Raw genomic sequence first — 21438 nt, 5'->3', positions numbered from 1 at the left:
CGTCCTCGAACCAATAGGGTCCCAGCATACCCATCTGGCATGCAACGCACAGAAGCAAGTGGACTTGTAGTCCAGCGGATAGGTGCTAAAAAATGAGCGTATTGTGCATTTTATGATAAAAGCATGAAACTTGGCAGCCTCGTACTAGACATCATGGGGAACATTTTAAAGATTGGGGGTATTCTGGATCTATCCTGTGTCAACCGTGGCAGCCAGTTTTTCCAAGATGGCTGCCATCGAAAATTTCTGCCGATAAGTGAATGACAAAAATCACTTTTAATAACATATTGTTAATATGTCCATGCTATATAGCTATATATATATATATACATATTGTTACGGTTTTTAGAACCTTCACTTTGTAAATTTAGTATTAAAATTTCCTATGTACATTTCCCCTTTAATTGGCTGTTAATTGAAATGAGTGCACCATAGCTAGTCCATGTACAAGCACGTAGGCCACCATATACCCTTCTAAATAGTTATTTCCTTATTATGTGTATCAGTTAAGGCTCTGCCTCCCATTAATTGACACTGCATTGCACCGAATTGAAATAAGATAGGATCCCTCCGACACCCCCATGGCCTCCTAAAAAGCGCCAGTACGGCGGCGTTCGCCGCAACAATTTTGGGCGGTTTTCTGCGCTGTTTTCTTCACTCCAAACTCCATTGCGCACGCGGTCAACTCGGGGGAGAAGGGCGTGGCTGGCCCATCGTCTTCAGGAGGTGGAGCCAGGAAGCCCTTGCGCCCAACCAGGACTCGGTGGGCACGGCTTGGTAAGGTGTGGCCATGGCTTGGTAGGGCGTGGCTATATAACCCGTGGGGGGGGAAGCCCCCACCAGCAGACGATTGAGGGAGCAGACGATTGAGGGAGCAGATGACCGAGGGAGCAAGAGGCGTGTCAACGAGATACGTGTGCTGCCGCCGCCTTGCTCGCTTCCAGCCCGGAGAGGACCTGCTTGCTGTGCGCCCTGCCAAACCTTCCAGCCTTGTGGTCCCACCTTCCTCTCCCTCCAGCCAATCCAATCTGCAATTCCCTATTCGTGTGAGTGAGTTCGTTCTGTCTGTATTGTCCTGGGTATAAGTTAAACCTGTATAGATAAGCTAGAAATTGCTCTGTGTCCTTCTGCTCCTTCCATTTCCCTGTAAATTGCATTTCATTTCTTTTCTGCTTTGGTTTTGTGTAAATAATTAATAAATCCCTGTGTTCTTTCTTTACCCCTTTTTGCTTCTTCACATTCGGTCGCTTTAGAGGTTTCCACATTGAGTACCTGTGGCACGATTTGGCCAACGAATAAGAATCGGGTCTAGTTCTTGTTAATGGTTCGAGCCGCGGCTGCTAATCCGCTCGGCAAATAACATCTTGTCCGCGGTCTCGAACGAGGTTGCTCACCTGCCTCTCTGGAGGGAGCTGGGCAGCTTCAGGACTCACATCGGTCAGTCGCAGACAAGGGGGTTAATCCCCCCTTGGTAAGGGGAAAAGGGGCCGACGGTGAGATCCGTAACAATTGGTGTCAGGAGCGAGATTCGGACCTGAAGTGCGCTTGGTGCATTCAAAATTACGAGTGGCCAAAATTTTATTTAACACCACTAAATTTTAAAATCGTGCCATGGATAATCAAGGCGATCGGGTGCCGGTGGGGGAGATAGAAGGGGTAGAAGCGACCCAGGACCCCAGGGAAATGTATATGGGGGAGAGAGAGGAGGAGAGCAATGAGGATGTGGTTGCGGGGGTATCAGGTGCACAAGATGGCGCCCTCGCGCACGAGGTTTCAGGCGCACAAAATGGCGGCTCGCACGTGGTTGCGGCAGCCGCGCCCGCAGCACCGATGAACTGGGACCTACTCATGCTGCAAATGCAGGCCTTCATGGTCAAGGCGGATGAGGAGAGGGAAAGCAACAGGGGGCTGGGAAACCAAATTGAAGCAATAGCGGACGAAATGAGGGCCGATAGAGAGGGAATGGAAAACAGAATGGGTGACCGAATTTTAAAAAATGGGGGAGAACAGAGATCGCATGTTGGGCGAGGGGGTCCCAAGGGGGCATGACGAGGTAAAGCGGGTCGAGAAGCGCTGGTTGAGCGAGGCGGAGAAAAGCGCGGGTAAAATGACGGGTATAGAGATCGCGACCCGGGATTTGGGGCAGCCAGCGACCGCTGAAGTAGAGGGAATTTTAATAAAGCCAGCGGTCGTCAAAGAAAAAGCAAAAGTTGAAATTGAAATTGAAGAGACGACAGACATAGAAGAGCAACAGTTGGAGGAGGGAATGGATAATGTGCAAAGTCCGTGCCCACACCTTGATGCCGTGCTTAAGCCTTATAAAGATTTGCAGGTGTTGGTGCAGGGAGGAAGAAGAACCCCGAAGGTGAGTCGCGCTGTATATGGTGCTAAGAGGTTTTTCGGCAGAGTGTTTGGCGGGAAGAGAATTGTCGTGCGATTGGGGTCGATATGGCACCCGGGCGTTTGTGGGAGGTCCGAGGGGCGTGGTGTACGAAAGAATGGCACTCGTGTGAGGAAAAAGTGTGCGTCGGCGAGTGAGTGTGTTATAAAGTGTGGGAGTAAAACCGAGTGCGAGCGGGAATGCACGTCAGAGTGTACGGAGTGTGACACAGAGAGTGAGAGCGATACGGAGTGTACGTGCGAGGGTGAGAGTGACCCGGAGAGTGAGTTGGTGGAGGAGCGGGTGCGAGGATGCACGTTTGGGATAAACGGCGAGAGTGTGCGAGAAAGCACACCTGAGTTGGTTGTGGCGCGGGCGTGCGAGAGCCCATGGAAGCGCATGAGTGGGTGGATGCAAGAGTGCATGCCCGTGGTGAGTGTTACGGAGGATGTAACGGAGGAGAGGTGTGGAACGAAGTGTGCGAACGACGAGTGTGCGCAAGGGGGTGCGCGAGAGGTGTGGTGTGTAACAGGGAGTGCGGTGGTGGAATGGACGGGGTGTGTGGAATGTACGGGCGGCGTTGGAACGCCGGGTTTGGTGAGTGTGAAAAGGGTAGCGTATGCGTGTGAGCCTGCAGGTGAAGCATCGACGTTGACCGGGGCAGCATTTAGGGCGACGGATAGCGTGCGCGGTGCACTTTTTTTGAAGCGAGGACCGGCCGGGACCGTAAGCGCGTCGCTCTTCGGAGCGTCGTGCACGATTCAGGCCGGGTCCGGCACTGAATGGTCGGTGCCGCGTCAGAGCGGCGATCGGCGCGATTCCGGGGGAGGGGGGCCAGGTCGGACCTTCGCCCCCTGGCGGGGACGGGGTTCCGACCGGGCGAGATTGAGCCATCGGGCCGGAGACCGCAACGATCCGCGCCGCGATGGGCCGTGGAATCTCGGCCCGACCAAACTGCCTCCCTTGAACCAAATGCCGGACGGACTCAACCTGCAGGCGACCAAACCACCCGAATTCATTGCTCAGCTTTGTGAAGCCGAGTTTTAATGAGGTAACGACGCACCGAGGCTCAGATATAGCGGACTGTGATGGTAATAGTGTTTTGATCCGAAATTTAGAATAGTGAATAGGATTGGCAGAAGTGATTGGCAAAATTTGATGATTGGCAGATGATTGGCAAAGTGATGGGCAGAATTGGAATTTGAATGGGCAAAATTTATAGTAGGAGATGCCCGATGTGCAAGGATGGTAAATCCACCATCCCTCACATCATAACGGGGCACATGAGCTATAGTTTTATGGGGTTTGGCAGTGAAAACTAGCCCGGGAGGGTTAGGATAATGTATAGGGATCTAGAGAAATGACCATAGGTGACAAGATTTAAGTAGCGACATGATACCTGTAGTGGGGACGTAGAGAGTAGGGTAGTTGGATTATAACGACGAGGGAGCGCAATAGTATAAGGGGCGACTGGGAAGCGCGAGTTTCAGAGGGGAGTAGTTGGATCAGATGATGCCGTGTGTGTGTGAGAGTCTTAGTATTGAGCAAATGAGGCAATGCTCGTGAATGGTGCCGTGTGTGTTGAAAGTGTACTCAGCAGCGTATTGTGAGAAGTGTGAGATGAGTGACATTGTGTTGAGTGAATGAGCTTGCATGGGGTGCAAGTGAAGAACAGGTGTGTGGAACACTTGGTGGGTGTGTCCGTGGTGCAGCCGGTGGGTGCGTCCGTGGTGCAGCCTGCGGGTGCGTCCGTGGTGCAGCCTGTGGGTGCGTCCGTGGTGCAGCCTGTGGGTGCGTCCGTGGTGCAGCCGGTGGGTGCGTCCGTGGTGCAGCCGGTGGGTGTGTCCGTGGTGCCGCCGGTGGGTGTGTCCGTGGTGCCGCCGGTGGGTGTGTCTGTGGTGCCGCCGGTGGGTGTGTCCGTGGTGCCGCCGGTGGGTGTGTCCGTGGTGCCGCCGGTGGGTGTGTCCGTGGTGCCGCCGGTGGGTGTGTCCGTGGTGCCGCCGGTGGGTGTGTCCGTGGTGCCGCCGGTGGGTGTGTCCGTGGTGCCGCCGGTGGGTGTGTCCGTGGTGCCGCCGGTGGGTGTGTCCGTGGTGCCGCCGGTGGGTGTGTCCGTGGTGCCGCCGGTGGGTGTGTCCGTGGTGCCGCCGGTGGGTGTGTCCGTGGTGCCGCCGGTGGGTGTGTCCGTGGTGCCGCCGGTGGGTGTGTCCGTGGTGCCGCCGGTGGGTGTGTCCGTGGTGCCGCCGGTGGGTGTGTCCGTGGTGCCGCCGGTGGGTGTGTCCGTGGTGCCGCCGGTGGGTGTGTCCGTGGTGCCGCCGGTGGGTGTGTCCGTGGTGCCGCCGGTGGGTGTGTCCGTGGTGCCGCCGGTGGGTGTGTCCGTGGTGCCGCCGGTGGGTGTGTCCGTGGTGCCGCCGGTGGGTGTGTCCGTGGTGCCGCCGGTGGGTGTGTCCGTGGTGCCGCCGGTGGGTGTGTCCGTGGTGCCGCCGGTGGGTGTGTCCGTGGTGCCGCCGGTGGGTGTGTCCGTGGTGCCGCCGGTGGGTGTGTCCGTGGTGCCGCCGGTGGGTGTGTCCGTGGTGCCGCCGGTGGGTGTGTCCGTGGTGCAGCCGGTGGGTGTGTCCGTGGTGCAGCCGGTGGGTGTGTCCGTGGTGCAGCCGGTGGGTGTGTCCGTGGTGCAGCCTGCGGGTGCTAACCCTAACAACCCCCACACCGCTCGCTCGGTAAACCCCCACACCGCTCGCTCGCTAAACCCCCACACCGCTCGCTCACTAAACCCCCACACCGCTCGCTCGCTAAACCCCCACACCGCTCGCTCACTAAACCCCCACACTGCTCCCTTGCTAACCCCCCCCCCCCCCCCACGCCACCTCCTCACACACCCTCACTTCCCACCCCTCCCTCTCTCACCAACCACTTCTCCCTCACTCACCAAATCCTCCACCCCCCCCCCCTCCGCACCCCTACCTTGCTTGCTAAACCATCCCCACCCCTACTTCGCTAGCTAAACCCTCCCCACCCCTACCTTGCTCGCTAAACCCTCCCCACCCCTACCTTGCTCACTAAACCCTCCCTACCCCAGCTTCGCTAGCTAAACCCTCCCCACCCCTACTTCGCTAGCTAAACCCTCCACACCCTTACCTTGCTCGCTAAACCCTCCCCACCCCTACCTTGCTCGCTAAACCCTCCCCACCCCTACCTTGCTTGCTAACTCCCCACCCCTCACCCCCACCTCTACCTCGCTCCCTAAACTCTCCCCACCCTTACTTCGCTACCTAAATTCTCCCCCTACTCACCTCTACTTTGCTAGCTAAACTCTCCCCACCCCTACTTCGCTCATTAAATCCTCCCCATCCCTACTTCGCTCATTAAATCCTCCCCAGCCCTACTTCGCTAGCTAAACCCTCCCCTCCCCTCCCCACCTCCACCTCACTTGCTAAAACTTCCCCTCCCCACCCCACCTCTACCTCACTCGCTAAATCCTCCCTTCCTCACCCCAACTCTACCTCACTTGCTCAACACTCCCCTCCCAACCCCACCTCTACCTCTCTCGCTAAACCCATCCCTCCCCACCCCTCACACACTTGCCAACACACCCCTCTCCAGTCTTCCCTCGCTCAACAATCCCTCCCCACCCTTTCACCCCACCATCCTACCTCACCTAATCTCCCACCCCTCCCCCACCTCCAACCCCCACACTCTTTGAGGGGCTGTTGGTGCTGTGAGAGGAGGTACCACTCCATGCCTTTCTCATTGGCATGTCCTTGTGCTCTTTGCCCCGGTGTATGCTGCCGCACGCAGGACTGTGTGGGAACGATGCGCAGTGGTGTCTGGCACAGGTGAAAGGAGCCATTGATGATGATATTGCCGAAGGTGAGATCGAGAGAAGTGCCTTCTCTTTTGCTCTTAACCACCATGCATCATTTCCATGTTATATCGACCGATTAGCGGTGGAAGTGCATTTTCCTCATGCCTCTGCTTTTCGCTCCTGTGTAATGCACGGATATGCTGCCTTTCCTTGATGGATTGATCGAGGGATTTTTGATCAAAGCGTTGTCATTTGAGACATCCCAAATATATTTGATTTTCAAATTGCTTCCTGTGCTGTCGGACACATTTTCTGCGTGACATTTCTCAGCGAAAGACTTAAGTGACCTAATTCGCTATTATGTGCAAGATCACGATGGTGTGTACCTATACGTGTGTGTATGCGTCTGTCCTATTTTGATTTTTGTTTTTGATTCCCATTTGTTTTGTGTAACCGTTGGACTTTGATCTGTAAATCGCCACCATTAACCACACAACACAATGCATACCTGGGCCTTTGCTAAGCATCCAGTGATGCTTTTTGCCTCAAACTGAGAATTATTATTGAATTTCGTGACCACCACCTCTCTTTGGCACAAAAATCTAACCTGAACGTAGTCGGACTGCCTTGCATCAGTTCACCCGCCTTGAGTGGTGCCAGGGACGGCCAGCTTGGTTTTTGGCATGGCAAAAGCCCCCCACGGTGGCTGAGAAACCTTTTTTTGGTTTTGAGAGATTTTGCGGTTTTGTGACGAGCTTTCCTGAATTTGTGGTGGCTTTCGTTTTCCAAAAGAAAGAGAAAAAAGAAATCTAATTTTTTTTTACTCCTTTTCCACAAACATTGTTTTTACTTCTTGCATAATACTTGAATGGTCAAACAAGTTTATAAAGACTAATCTTGGGACCAGTATTGGAGACCAGAGCATCCAAGATTTGATCACTATTCTTATATAATTGCTCGACTTTTATTATATTGTATGATGTTATATTATACAGTATTTTGTACGAGTAAAAGCCCGTGGTTAAACTACCACGATATAAAAAGAAGAAGAAAAAAGGAAGCCTGAAGTTTATTCTTGCACTGGTTGAAAGAGCTAAAAAAAAAAAATGGTTGTTTATTTCTTAAGAGCAAAGAAAATGTTTTTTTTTTACAGAAGTGATCGAGGCAGCAGTCTGTTACCTGTAACACCACTTGGGTTCAATTTCTGTGTCATTGCAAAAATGATAATTTTCCCTTCGGTTCGGTTGAATTTGAAGCAACTTTTTTTTGTTTAAGATTTTTTTTTTCTCCAAGGAGCATTTCTATGTTTCTGGGTGAGATAGACAGACAGTATGAACCTATTATGTACAGGTAGTGGCCAAAAATAAATATGAACACACCAATGTAAAGTCACTTAATAGAGTGTTGGGCCACCACCTGCGGCTTGTACGTGCCATAGTATTGAGTCCACCAGCGTCTGGAATTCTGCAAGAAGGATGCGGCACCATTCTTCCATGAGAAAGTCAATCAGCACACACCTGTTTGATGGAAGTGGAAAACGATCTCAGGCGTCGTTCCAGAACATCCCATAAATGCTCGATTGGGTTTAGATCTGGTGTTTAAGAAGGCCATGACATAACATCAGTAACATAAGTAACATACGTAACATAAGTAACATCAGTGTCATGCTCATCAAACCATTGGGCGACTACACTTGCTCTGTGAATGGGGGCATTGGAGGTTCTCTTGCAGACATTCTAGCCACAATTATAATAGGCAACGAGGCCTGCGTCACATTGCTATATATGACCCTAAGCATGCTGGAATGTTATTTGCCTAATTAACACATGGGCCACACCTGTGTGTAAGCCGTTATTTATCCCTCATTTACCCAGCTGTTTCCATTTTTTTGTCCGCTACCTGTATTCTTGGGTAAAATGCCAGGGGCATAGAAAAGGCCCTTTTATATAAGGGTATGTGCCATGTGGCAAAGTATAGAAAAGAAGGGACATTCCATAGCTTGTAGAAAATGCCAAACAATACAAAATATAGGGGCATTCAAAAAATCTCGTGTGCATGCTGGACTACCCTTGTGTTCTGAGGAGGAACCAAGTAATGCTCTAGAAAAGTTAATATAAATGGACGCCCTACCTACATCTGGCAAATAAAATACATTTACTTCTTCATGTAGCTGTATGAATCAAATTTTCACAAGATTCATTTTAAATACGAACAAAATGCATTTGTTCATCGTACAAGACTTTATTGAAGATGATATAAAAGACTTGGAAAAAGTAAGGGGAAAAAAATATTCAACCCAGACTGGATTTGAACCCACAATCACCAGCTTGGGAGTCTGATGCTTTATCCATTAGCTCATTGAGCCAATACATTAGAATAAATAAATAAAAATTTTTTAAAGGGGTATAAACTGTGTATACATATTTATATATACAATATACCAACAGAAGCCGAGAAACGAATTTTCAGTCCCCATGTTAAAGTTGCATACAGAGAACCGTCTCAAAAAAAGGAAGGGGCGCTTTGTGCCTCCTCCCTTGATTTCCATACAATAAGCAATTTGATGTGGTACAATATTCATAATGACGTTGAAATTCAGGTTTAAGAATATTTACGTTTTAAATATGAATAAAAAGTAATTTCCTCATTGTACAAGATGTTCATTTGTTCATGATTCAAGACGATATAAAAGACTTGAAAACGTAAGGGGAAAAAATATTCAACCCAGATTAGTCTAGTAGGAAGACTAGGTCCCCCTGCACCCCCCGGAGATATACTTCTAATCAGTGTTTCTAGATTGGAAACAATGTGTAGAAAATGACTAGCTATGGCCCCAAGCTGAAAAAATGTCCCACATACCATTTTTATGCAAATTACTGCTGCCATTATCAAAAAAACGATTTTTGACATATCTCAGCCAATATTGCAGATAATTGAAAAATGAAGGTGTCTAGACCCATGTTTTGAAGGGCATAGATCATGATAGAACTATTCATAACATGATTACATGTGTCTATGGTATACTAGTATGCTAATTAGTGCTTTATTTACAAAATAATCACAGTTTTACGAAATAATAGACTCATATTAAGGTCCGTCTACACAGACGTTAACACAAAGTTTTATTTTTCTAAATATTACAACTGTCAAAATAGTCCTAGCACTCAATGTGACCACTCTTCTCTTGCTTGTTTTAGATAAACATCATTAGCATTAGTGATTCTACACTGAGTCAGTCATCATCATTTTCATCGAAATCGTCAGAGTCAAACTCTTCTTCTCCTTCCTCTTCCTCCTCCTCTTCGTGCTCTCCTGTGTTCAGAAGATCCACCAGTGAGGTTGGTAGGATGGGACCACTGGACCACATTGGTTTCAACAGTCCTTCATCAGTCCTTATCCATCCTTGCTCCTCATAAGGTTTTGGCTTTTCGATGATAGGTTGATCGGCTCTTTTGTACAATGCTACGCGGTGGTTCACACGCTGGATGTGCGGCTTCAGGGCAGACTGGCATGGAGGAAGGCGAGCCAGATCAACCTTGGACTTGGATGTGAGGGTCTTGTCCTCTCCCACCATTTTTCGTAGCAGCTTGGCACGGACAATGTCCACTGATGACTCGCGACTCTGGCCGTACATCACACAGGTGAATTTTTCTAACTGCCTCTCCACCTCAGGGTTGGCATCCCAGTTGTCACCCAGTTCACCGAATGCCCTGTGAAACCTGGGATTCTTCTCCAGCTTTTTCAAGGGCCCGACTTTTCCCTTCCCTTTGAAGGCACTGGTGCAGTCTTCTCCGCTGAACACATAGTACCCCAGGAGAGTGGCACAGTAGTCCTCTCCCAGGGATTCTGCCAGCTCAGAGACGTTGACAAGTTGGCGATGCTTCCCTGACCCTGTATCCAGGTACACCGTCAGCTTGATGTTGTGGGCATGGTGGAGCAGGATCAGGAGGATGTCTGTGTCCGGTGTTCTGACTACAGCGTTCTTGTATCCGATGGTAGCAGCATGATGGAGGTACAGAACCACCCTGGTATCAGTCTCTTCCTGGTTGCTGTAGATCGTGGGGAGTTCACGTACCTCGACCTGAAACACAAAAAGGCACCGCATTTCAATCACCAGTCACTGCCAGTTTCAGATCTAGACAAACATCACAGGTAATCACCTTTTTTTCAGGAAAAATTACAAATTGAATCGCCATTCACGAAGGGCTTTCAATTTTACCTTGCCATTCGTTGAGGCAAGTTGGTGGGCCTTCCCCTCCACGATCAGCACAGCCATCTCTGTTCTCTCCAGCCTGGTAGCTGCCTCTTGTCCACTCCACACTTTCAGAAGAAGCTGGCACATCTGCTTTTTGTTGTCGTCATTTGCAAGGAACATTTTGAAGTCATATGGCTTCCTGGTTGCTGGTCCAGCCAGAATGATCTTCTCTGAGCTGCCCCGCCTCAGCCTTTCCTGCGCTTTGACTGTTGAAGCAGTCTTGTCCAATGGAGAAGACCAGACGCTTCACCTTTTCTGTCTCGATGCCCTCCTTGCCAGTCATTAGCACGCTGAGAAAGCGGACAAGGTCTGGAGGTAGGATGTCTTCAGGATTGAGCTCCATGTCTTCAGCTGTTGGTGGCCATGGTTGGTCTTTACACTCTCTGAAAGCCTGTAGAATACCCCGGCGAAGTTGGAGGGCAACATTTTGGTTCTTGTTTGTGCTTCCGAGTGTGAATGCTCGTGCGAGAGCATTGGAAACTGTTATGTTTGAGCTGTGCACAAGCCAGAAAGAAATGACATCACATTTGTCATGATCAACCTTCGTGAAGTGGATATGCTCCTTGATTGGGTCATTCTGTAGGCGTTTCAGTAGTTTCTCTGACCGATAATTTGAGTTCTCATATCCATTCAGTTTCAGTTCCTCGACATAGAGCAAGCGCAAGGAAGAAAGCTGTAGAACTTTATTCTGCTGGATGACCTGGGTTTGAATGTGTTCCAGTACTGAGTTGAATGCCTTTTCATGGGCGGCTGACATGCAAGCCTGCTCCTTTGGTGCTTCGGCTCTGTGAATCGCACGCTCATAGTTGTAGAATGCTGTGCGGAAAGCTTTAAAACATGACGGATGGTGTTTGGCCTCACATGCAAAGAGGTCTTTGTTTTTCACCTTTCGATGGAGTCGATAGAGACCCATTTTCTCAGCCCGTGTTTCGATTTGCTCCCATGCATTTTCTTTGTTTTTAAAGGATGGGAAGGTTGTAGGCCTCTCAGTATTGCGATGAGCATCTTTGGTCTCAACTTTCTCACAAAATATACACTCTGGCGGGAAGATGGGTTCAGCAGAACCTCCTGGTTTACGAGGAGAGTGATGCCATGATGAGGTTGATGGCCCTGGTTCTGTATCATCTCCCAGACGATGAAAGTGGCGGACAAAGTGCTTATAACACTTGCTGTGATATCCTACTCTTTCTAGGTCATCAGGAAGAGTTGCCGGGATCTGATCACATACTGATTGCATACGACATGGGGAGTCATGCGGTTGGTTGAGACGTCTATCCCGGATCTTTTGAAGCAGTTGCATTTTTTCTGAAGCAGATCCTTTAATTTTACGGAGGGGCGTGAAATCCCCATGATCAGACATGGATGGTACATGAAGGATGCATGTAGGAGGAGAGCTTTGGGCTGCAGGTTCTACACTCCGTTTTCTGAAATCACGAATGATGTTAAAAGTGCCTGTGAAAGGAGGCTCTGAGTTTTCAGTGAGGTAACAGAGGTTCTGAGTCATGTTCTACACTAGGGTACTTTTTAGCTGACTAAACCATGTTTAGTGGCATCAAAAGTGCTAATAGCTAAAACATCTAAATTCTTCCACACTAACGTTAGCTATCTAGGCCAATGAAACATTGTGCTAAGTTACTGTAGCTAGCTCAGCTGTCGTGCCTCTTTCTGGTTCAATTCATATACAGAAGTCAACAGATATGTCTCATGTTTGGCATTAACAAAAGTTTAAGTTACACCGACATTAGGAACATACTGTACATAGATGAGGCTAGCTTTAACGTTAGCTAACATGGTGCTAGCTGGCTCAGCTGTTATTCTGCCTGTTTATGATTTCATGCAGAAACTGAAGTCAAGAGTGTGAGTAACATTATAGTTAGCATCTTACCTGGCTAGATTGGAGGATGAATACCAAGAACAACACACAGATGGAATGGAAGACTGAACTTTCAACTGAGGTATTCAATAACATCAACGTTACCAATTGATACGAGCGCGCGACATTACCAATTGATACGAGCGCGCGAGCGCGCATGTTACATGGATGGAAATGTAAAATGGCAGCTATAGCAGCACTAATTTGGATCTCTAGTCTGTCATTTCTGCACTGTGATTGGATAACATAAAAAAATATGTTTGGGAGTTAACAGCAGGAGTTGGTAGATTTTACGTGGGCTGGGTGAGAAACCTTTAAATAAGCAAGTGAAAATCTCTCGCAATACAAAGTCAATGGTGGGAAGAAAAGTTGAGTGGTACCAATGTTACTGCCAATGTCCCGCCCCTATGCAAGACTCAGGAGCATCTTGTTGACATTTAACCTTGAAAATACCTGGGTTTAGACCCCTTATGTACCATGTTAAGTTATCTGCAGTATTAACGTATCCTTATCATTTGTAAAACTGATTATTTTGTAATTACAGCATTAATATGCATACTAGTATACCATAGACACATGTAATCATGTTATGAATAGTTCTATCATGATCTATGCCCTTCAAAACATGGGTCTAGACACCTTCATTTTTCAATTATCTGCAATATTGGCTGAGATATGTCAAAAATCGTTTTTTTGATAATGGCAGCAGTAATTTGCATAAAAATGGTATGTGGGACATTTTTTCAGCTTGGGGCCATAGCTAGTCATTTTCTACACATTGTTTCCAATCTAGAAACACTGATTAGAAGTATATCTCCGGGGGGTGCAGGGGGGACCTAGTCTTCCTACTAGACTAGATGGGATTCCAACCCACAATCCCCAGCTTAGGAGTCTGATGCTCTTATCCATTGGGCCATTTAGGCCATTGGGCCAGCATGTCAGATAAAGTGTGTATATATATATATATATATTACATACACACACACACACATATCATATATATATATATATATATATTATATATATAATATATATTACTATATATATATATATATATATATATATATAATATATAATATATATATTATATATATATAATATATATAGTATATATATATAGTATATATATACTATATGATATATATATATATATATAATGATATAATATATATATATTATATATATATATATATATTATATATATATATATTATATATATATATATATATTAATTATATATATATATATATAATATATATATCTATATATATATATAATATATATCTTATATTATATATATACTATATATATCTATATATATATACCGTATATATATTTAATTTTAAAGGCAAAAACTATAGCACTTAGGTTGGAATTTGTTTCGAAAGCCATTAACTGGACCTATTGGCCGATGTATATTCGAAGTTTCAGCTCGTTTCAATGTATAGTCCTTGAGATATGAGCGCCAACACATTTTGGACGGACGGACAGCAACGTGATTTCGAGGGTTTTCTAAATAAAACTCAAGAATGCATAAATGGACGTTGCTGAAAATTTGAAACATATTATCTCGACGTACAAAGGCATTTACTTCTGAAATTTGCAGCCAATTTCATCCAGTAGAAGCCGTATTTTCAGTCCCCATGTTGAAGCTGCATACAGAGAAACGATCCCTTATATAAAGGGAGGGGCGCTTTGGCACCTTCCTTTGATGTAGAGATAGATTGTATGATACGAAAGATCCATGGTAAGGTTAATGGAATAGAAATGCCATTAATGAAAAATGCACATTTCCACATTCTCTTATTATCGACATTTCTGAACACTGGGAGAAGCGCTTCTACATTGTAGATTGCTCCACGTCATCCCAGACAGCCTTTGCCAATCCAGGGTGTCGAGCATCTTGATTTCTTTCATGCGATCTGTCCCAGTAAAAGTCTTATCCTTCTCCGTGCCATTAATTGTGCTTCCCGGATGTCTTTTGAGGTACTTCGACTTCAGTGATTACATTATAGCCTGGTGGTGTTATATACGGGTGGGTACCTAACGACCGTGTGTTATGTGGGAATAAATGAAACTTGCTGTTCCTCAATTACAGCTGTGGGTTTAATCGAGCCTCACCGAGGAAACAGCACAACCTTGCGCTGGTGTTTTCCAATTCACCAACATCGATACAATGTCGGCTTCCAACTGGAATGTTGATCTAACACTGAATTGTTTTTAACTAATATTTTAACTGCTATTCAAAGCAGTGCTTGGTCATTCAATGCTGCAGACGACATGTGATTGACAACGTCACTGCTTCGCAAGTGACCATAGATCAGTGTGAAACTGTGGGGTTGAGAGGGATCAGGGTTCATCAAAATGTCTGCTGTCAGTGTACACATTTTCATGGACTAAAAACTTAAGGTACTAACCCAAAGTGGTCGTTATGAGCAGGTAATCGCTCTGTGCAGGGTGGTCGTTAGCAAAGGCTTGTATGTACATGATTTATGGCAACAGTACACAACGTTATTATTTACCATCTCTAACTTCGAAAATGAGTTTTGATTTGGATAAGTATTGCATTATTTGGACTAGGCAGTGGATTTATTTATTTGTTTCAAACTGAATTTTATTGGCGGTGTAATACAAGGTGCACTGAGCGTCGCCCTCAACCCCAATACGAGGAAACTGTGCACATGACAACTCAAAACATGCTTGATCTTAACAGCCCGCCAGCAATCACTTTTGGTAGAACTGCCGCACCAGACAAATCTGAATCCATCAACTGATGACACATGATGCAATTGTACATGCATGACGTCGTGTGATGTTTGCTGCACGCACACCTCAGGTACCCATGTTTCTATCAAAGGCTATGTTTGGGCCAATGGCTTCTTCAAGGAGCGACAAAAGAAACATTTACACAGCGATGCCCACGGGCTCCATCTCAACGAAGGGTCATCAATAATTCGGAATGTCCCAGTGAGCTGTTTGTAGATGCGTTGGATGCCACAGGAACACTATGGATGCCCTGGTAAGGCGAGAGCAACAGCTCCATTACGTCTGAGACGGGTCCACGAGTGATTATGGCGGCACACAATGGAGAGGTCGTAGTGATGCTGTCTGTACCTCCGTCAACAACCTCAGACTGCGGTTACCGCTGCTTTTAAGCGACCTTTGCAATATAAGAGGGTGCACTCACTATTCGGGTTAGGTATTGCACCGTTTGTCTCTAGTTTGTTTATTTTTTATTTCCCTAGGCTATTATCATCTGCTTGCACAGTTTCCTTTTCTATTTGGGCACGTGTACCCTCAAATCGAAGCATGTTTGAAAAGTAATCGCCCATCTTTTGCCAGAATTAATGGCAGCGTAACTTGTACGATTCAGTTGTGCGTTGTGAAGCATTTCTGAACACTGGTTGTGATCTTGAGGCACAGGAGGCCAGAAGATTATGGTCGTTCTATTTTGACGAGCTGTTTGACCTGAGAAGTTGGTAGCGCTTGGTGATTTGGATGAGAGAGTGGTGATGATGCTCACCTTACCTTACTACAATGGAGAGGATGTACCTGGACTGGACAGTTGTAAGTGGGTCAAACACGCACTGTATACTATATTGTAAATGTAAACGGGCAATGACATTTACCCTTCCATCAAACATTGTCATCGTCAAGTCGGCTTTTCTTACCGGCGCCAGCAGGGACCGGTTCCGAGACCGTTCCTGCAGAGGCAGGTGACAAGAATTGTGAGCGAGGTGTGGTCAGCCATGTAAAATGATGAAGAAGGCAGCAGTTTTCTTGTATACAAGTAACTTCGTAGGCCTTGTATATTTTCAATGGAATCGGCCATAATGGCCGAGTATGTTGAGTGCTGCACCTCGTTATTACATGAGTAATAGGTCGGGCAAAATCTTGTCCTCGTGACTACCACACATTCTCCTATGCTGCCCATGGCCATGCACTCATAACTATCTTCGCGTTTTGGGGGGGGGGGGGGGGGTGAAGGAATGAAAGATCGCATCTGCGTTTTCGAGCAGTGCTGTTCGGAGGAGGGAGGGGAAGGGAAGCACAAACGCGACGTGGATTAGTGGTGCAAGTAACGTGCCGCTTTTTTCTGCCTGGATTGAACCGCACGGTGTGACGATTGGCGCTTTGGTCGCAAGGTGGCCGTGTGTGCCTCGGTTGTGCAACAGCTGTTGCGTAGTGCGCTTGCGGTCCTATATTTGGATATTTTGATCTAAACCTAGTCGTCCGATTTGGCTTTGTGCAAGCACACTAAGGCCAGGAGCTGGATATTGAGAGGGCTCTGGCAACGCATGGCTTTGCGGAAGCTTTCTTTAAAAAGGGATTTTTAGTCTCGCATATTTTTTATTTTTTATTTGCGATGCTTTGCTGCTACTGTGTTTTGCAATTGCTGCACGCTGCGTTTGCTAATTCGCCCGATGCACCATTTCTTAATATTGATTATACTATCCTGGTTGAATCTTCAGCCGGATAGGATCGAATGAAATGGTTGTGGCGGTGCACGTGTCGAGGCGTGCTGAGTGCTGTACTTGGGCAGGAAATGCTTGCCTTCTATGTAATATGTGCTCTGCCTGTGCCAGCATGCTTTGGCATTGAAGCACAAAGTGGTCTGAGTGTGATTGGTTTTGCTTTGAATCTGCCAGGACATGGTAATGGTGGACTCATTGCCAACTCGATCAGGCCTTGGCATTTTGATACATTACTGATCATTCCATGTTTACTTATTTTTTGGGAGTTTATTTAGCTTGTTGTGGTTTCAAATCTGATCATATGGCACTCTATACCGCTCATCTGATAAAGCTAATTGCCCTGATCTATGATTGGCTGATTGAGGTAAATAGCCCCCCATTTTTGTCTGAATGAAACTAATTGTCCCAATCTGAATGTAGCAGGTCATCCTAATCTCTGGCTGAATGAAACAGGTTGGCCCCATCTCTGACCGAATAAAGCAGGTTGGTGCCTTATCTGACTTAACTGACTGAAAGAAGCAGGTGTTCCCCTTATCTGACTGAATGAAGCAGGTTGACCCTTCATCTGACTGAATGAAGCAGGTCAGCACTTTGTCTAACCTGAATGAAGCAGGTCGGCCTCTTATCTGACTGAATGTAGCAGGTCGGCCTCTTATCTGACTGAATGAAGTAGGTCGGCCTCTTATCTGACTGAATGAAGCAGGTCTGCCTTTTATCTGACTGAATGAAGCAGGTTGGCCCCTTATCTGACTGAATGAAGCAGGTTGGCCCCTTATCTGACTGAATGAAGCAGGTCGGCCCCTTGTCTAACTGAATGCAGCAGATCGAACCCTTATCTGACTGAACGAAGAAGGTCGGCCCCTTGTCCAACTGAACGAAGTAGGTCGGCCCCATTTCTGACTGAATGAAGCAGGTTGGCCCCTTATCTGACTGAATGAAGCAGGTTGGTCCCTTATCTCACTGAATGAAACAGGTCGGCCCCATCTCTGACCGAATAAAGCAGGTCGGCCCCATCTCTGACTGAATGAAGCAGGTCGGCCCCATCTCTGACTGAATGAAGCAGGTCGGCCCCGTCTCTGACTGAATGAAGCAGGTCGGCCCCATCTCTGACTGAATGAAGCATGTTGGCCCCGTCTCTGACTGAATGAAGCAGGTTGGCCTCTTATCTGACTGAATGAAGCAGGTTGGCCCCTTATCTGACTGAATAAAGTAGGTGGACCCCTTATCTGACTGAACGAAGAAGGTCGGCCACATTTCTGACTGAATGAAGCAGGTTGGCCCCTTATCTGATTGAATGAAATGGGTCGGCCCCATCTGACAATGAAGCAGGTCGGCCCCATCTGACTGAATGAAGCAGGTTCGCCCCATCTCTGACTGAATGAAGCAGGTCGGCTCCATCTGACTGAATGAAGCAGGTCGGCCCCATCTGACTGAATGAAGCAGGTCGGCCCCATCTGACTGAATGAAACAGGTCGGCCCCATCTGACTGAACGAAGCAGGTCGGCCCCATCTGACTGAACGAAGCAGGTCGGCCCCATCTGACTGAACGAAGCAGGTCGGCCCCATCTGACTGAACGAAGCAGGTCGGCCCCATCTGACTGAACGAAGCAGGTCGGCCCCATCTGACTGAACGAAGCAGGTCGGCCCCATCTGACTGATCGAAGCAGGTCGGCCCCATCTGACTGAATGAAGCAGGTCGGCCCCATCTGACTGAACGAAGCAGGTCGGCCCCATCTGACTGAACGAAGCAGGTCGGCCCCATCTGACTGAACGAAGCAGGTCGGCCCCATCTGACTGAACGAAGCAGGTCGGCCCCATCTGACTGAATGAAGCAGGTCGGCCCCATCTGACTGAATGAAACAGGTCGGCCCCATCTGACTGAACGAAGCAGGTCGGCCCCATCTGACTGAACGAAGCAGGTCGGCCCCATCTGACTGAACGAAGCAGGTCGGCCCCATCTGACTGAACGAAGCAGGTCGGCCCCATCTGACTGAACGAAGCAGGTCGGCCCCATCTGACTGATCGAAGCAGGTCGGCCCCATCTGACTGAAGGAAGCAGGTTGGCCCCATCTCTGACTGAACGAAGCCGGTCGGCCCCATCTCTGACTGAACGAAGCCGGTCGGCCCCATCTCTGACTGAACGAAGCAGGTCGGCCCCTTATCTGACTAAACTAGATGGTAGTCAAAGAATACTTACCCTGTGCAGTCAACTTGGTGTGAGTGAAATCTTTTGTTTTTGAAGGTTGTTTTTTTTCCTTTGATCCAATATGGCTGCCAGACCCCGTGATATAAATGTATATTCTCTGATATAATTGTTGCGTCGATCACGGTCAATAAATTTCAAAATGATCTGACGAAGCGTCGTCCCTGTCAATTTATGACGTCATAATGAAGGCGCCAATGTCATCATGAACATATCTTATTCCCCATGGGGAGTACTTGACAATGAGCCATGTTTCAATTTTTTTTCCATGGAGCGGGGTCGGAGATATGGAGGGGCAAAGTTTTTCGGTTTTTGCAATATGGCACCTTTACCGCTGAACTATGACATCATGATTATCATTAAAATATTCTACAGGAGGAGACGCAACTATGGTGAAAATTTTGCCAATCGGTCCAAGAATTGTCGAGAAAATTTTTTATACTGATCAAATCAAGCGTTGTACTTGCCGAATTATGACGTCATTATTACGGTACTGATGACATCATCATTAACATATCTTATTCCCCCAAGGGGAGTGCTTGACATTGAGCTGTATTTCAATTTTTTCCATGGAGTGGTTTCGGAGATATAGAGGTTCAACTTTTTTCGATTTTTTTCCAAGATGGCGCCTGTACCACGTGACCAATGATGTCATAATTATCATTAGAACAATTCTACAGGAGGAGCCGCTCATATTCTGAAAATTTTGTGGTCATTACACGAACAGTTGCAGAGAATTTTTTTTTTCCATACTGATCAGATCAAGCGTTGTACTTGTCGAATTATGACGTCATAATGGAGGAACCTATGACATCACCATCAACATATCTTGTTCCCCATGACACTACTTGACAGTACTTGACAATGAGCCATGTTTCAATTTTTTTCCATTAAGCGGTTTGGGAGATATAGTGGTGTAACGTTTTTCCAAGATGATGTCCATACAACGTGGCCTATGACGTCATAATTATCAGCAAAAAAATCCACAGGCGCTCCTGAGGTAAAATTTCATGTCAATCAAATCGAAATCGATGGTTGTCGAGAAAATGAATTTTTAAAATGCAGACAGTGCACATGGCATACGTAAGGCACACATACAGCACACGTACGTACGTAACCGATTGCTTAACCTCGCTTTTTGCTACGCGAGCACAGGGTAATGAAGCATGTCGGCCCCTTATCTCACTGAATGAAGTAGGTTGGCCCCATCTCTGATTTGCTCTTATTAGTGGTTCTGACTGATTATTACCCTGCGCTCATGAAGCAAAAATCAGGGTTAGGCATTCGGGTGCGTACGTGTCTGCATTTTTGTCGCACCGCGGAGCGAAAGGGGGACTATGGTTTTCCCCTCCCTCCGTGTGTCCGTGCATGCGTAAGCGAAGGACCACATTCGAATTTGGTGTGTGGGTGCAACCCACGTCAAAATCCAAGATGGCCGCTGCCATGTATGTCTGACACCATGTATGTCTGAACCTTGTGAGCGGAATATCTTGAAAAATAAGCGGAGTACCAACTTCTAATGTGGTGTGTGGGTGTACTCACGCATAAGGAAGAACGCTATTGAAAATTGGGTCGCCACGTCAAAATCCAAGATGGCCACCGCCATGTATGTCTGAACCTTGTGAGCGGAATATCTTGAAAAATAAGCGAAGTACCAACTTCTAATCTGGTGTGTGGGTGTATCTAGGCATAAGGAAGAACGCTATTGAAAATTGAGTCGCCACGTCAAAATCCAAGATGGCCGCCACCATATATATATATGTCTGAACCTTGTGAGCAAAATATCTTGGAAAAATAAACGAACTACTAACTTCTAATCCGGTGTGTGGTTGTATCTACGCATAAGGGAGAACGCTATTGAAAATTGGGTTGCCACGTCAAAATCCAAGATGGCCACCTTGCGTCTTCCACTTTGTCAACTCGCATCACTTCACCGACGGGGGACCGAGGCGTAACGCTTGTTAAAATTCATTTTCTCGGCAACCGTTGGTCCGATTGACACTAAATTTTACCATAAGAGTGCCTCCGCCTATAGAATGAGCCTCCGCCTATATAATTATTTTATTCATAATTATGACCATCAACAACAACAACAACAACAACATGCATTTTAAGGCCATTTTCCCTGCTAGAGCGGGGGTTAGCCTTGCGGTCCCCATGACAATCTTCTCCATTTTGCCCTATTTTCTGCATCTCTCCTTGTTTCTGCATCCCTCCTTATTATGACATCATAGGTCACATATGTCACATATATGGAAATGCTGTTGAATATAGAGAATGAATGGGATGGCAACATAGAGAGTAACCCAGTTTTAGGACCGGCAGAGACGATAACTGAGAAGGAAGTTGAGGAAGCTATAAAAGCAATGAAGAGTAGAAAAGCGGGAGGGCCGATAGGAGTTGTGGGAGATATGTTGAAGGCAGCAGGAAGTTGGGGTGTGAAGAGAATGACA

The 21438-nt window shown here is 47.1% G+C and overlaps 2 protein-coding genes across 10 annotated transcripts in view; one reads left to right on the top strand and one right to left on the bottom strand.

Moving 5' to 3' along the window:
- Positions 1 to 21438, top strand: part of LOC144891325 (transcription elongation regulator 1-like) — a 573096-nt gene that overhangs the window by 521913 nt on the left and 29745 nt on the right. The window lies entirely within an intron of this gene.
- On the bottom strand, positions 8952 to 10603 carry LOC144891132 (uncharacterized). The gene is made up of 2 exons (XM_078773511.1): positions 10399 to 10603; positions 8952 to 10260 (listed from the first exon to the last, which is right to left on the bottom strand). Exons 1-2 carry the CDS (start codon positions 10552 to 10554, stop codon positions 9412 to 9414), a joined length of 1005 nt encoding a protein of 334 aa, XP_078629637.1. The 5' UTR covers positions 10555 to 10603; the 3' UTR covers positions 8952 to 9411.

This window comes from Myxine glutinosa, chromosome 3 (assembly GCF_964187855.1).
Source record: "Myxine glutinosa chromosome 3, kmMyxGlut1.1, whole genome shotgun sequence".
Taxonomy (NCBI): Eukaryota; Metazoa; Chordata; class Myxini; order Myxiniformes; family Myxinidae; genus Myxine; species Myxine glutinosa.
The sequence above is the reverse complement of the archived record's forward strand: the minus strand, read 5'-3'. Positions and strand labels throughout refer to the sequence as shown.

Bases quoted from the DNA above. Each gene is read 5' to 3' on its own strand.
- LOC144891132 (XM_078773511.1), bottom strand. From the start codon at position 10,554: ATGTTCCTTGCAAATGACGACAACAAAAAGCAGATGTGCCAGCTTCTT. The intron at 10,261-10,398 runs GTAAAATTGAAA...TTTGTGTTTCAG, and splicing joins TTGCCTCAACGAATGGCAAG to GTCGAGGTACGTGAACTCCC.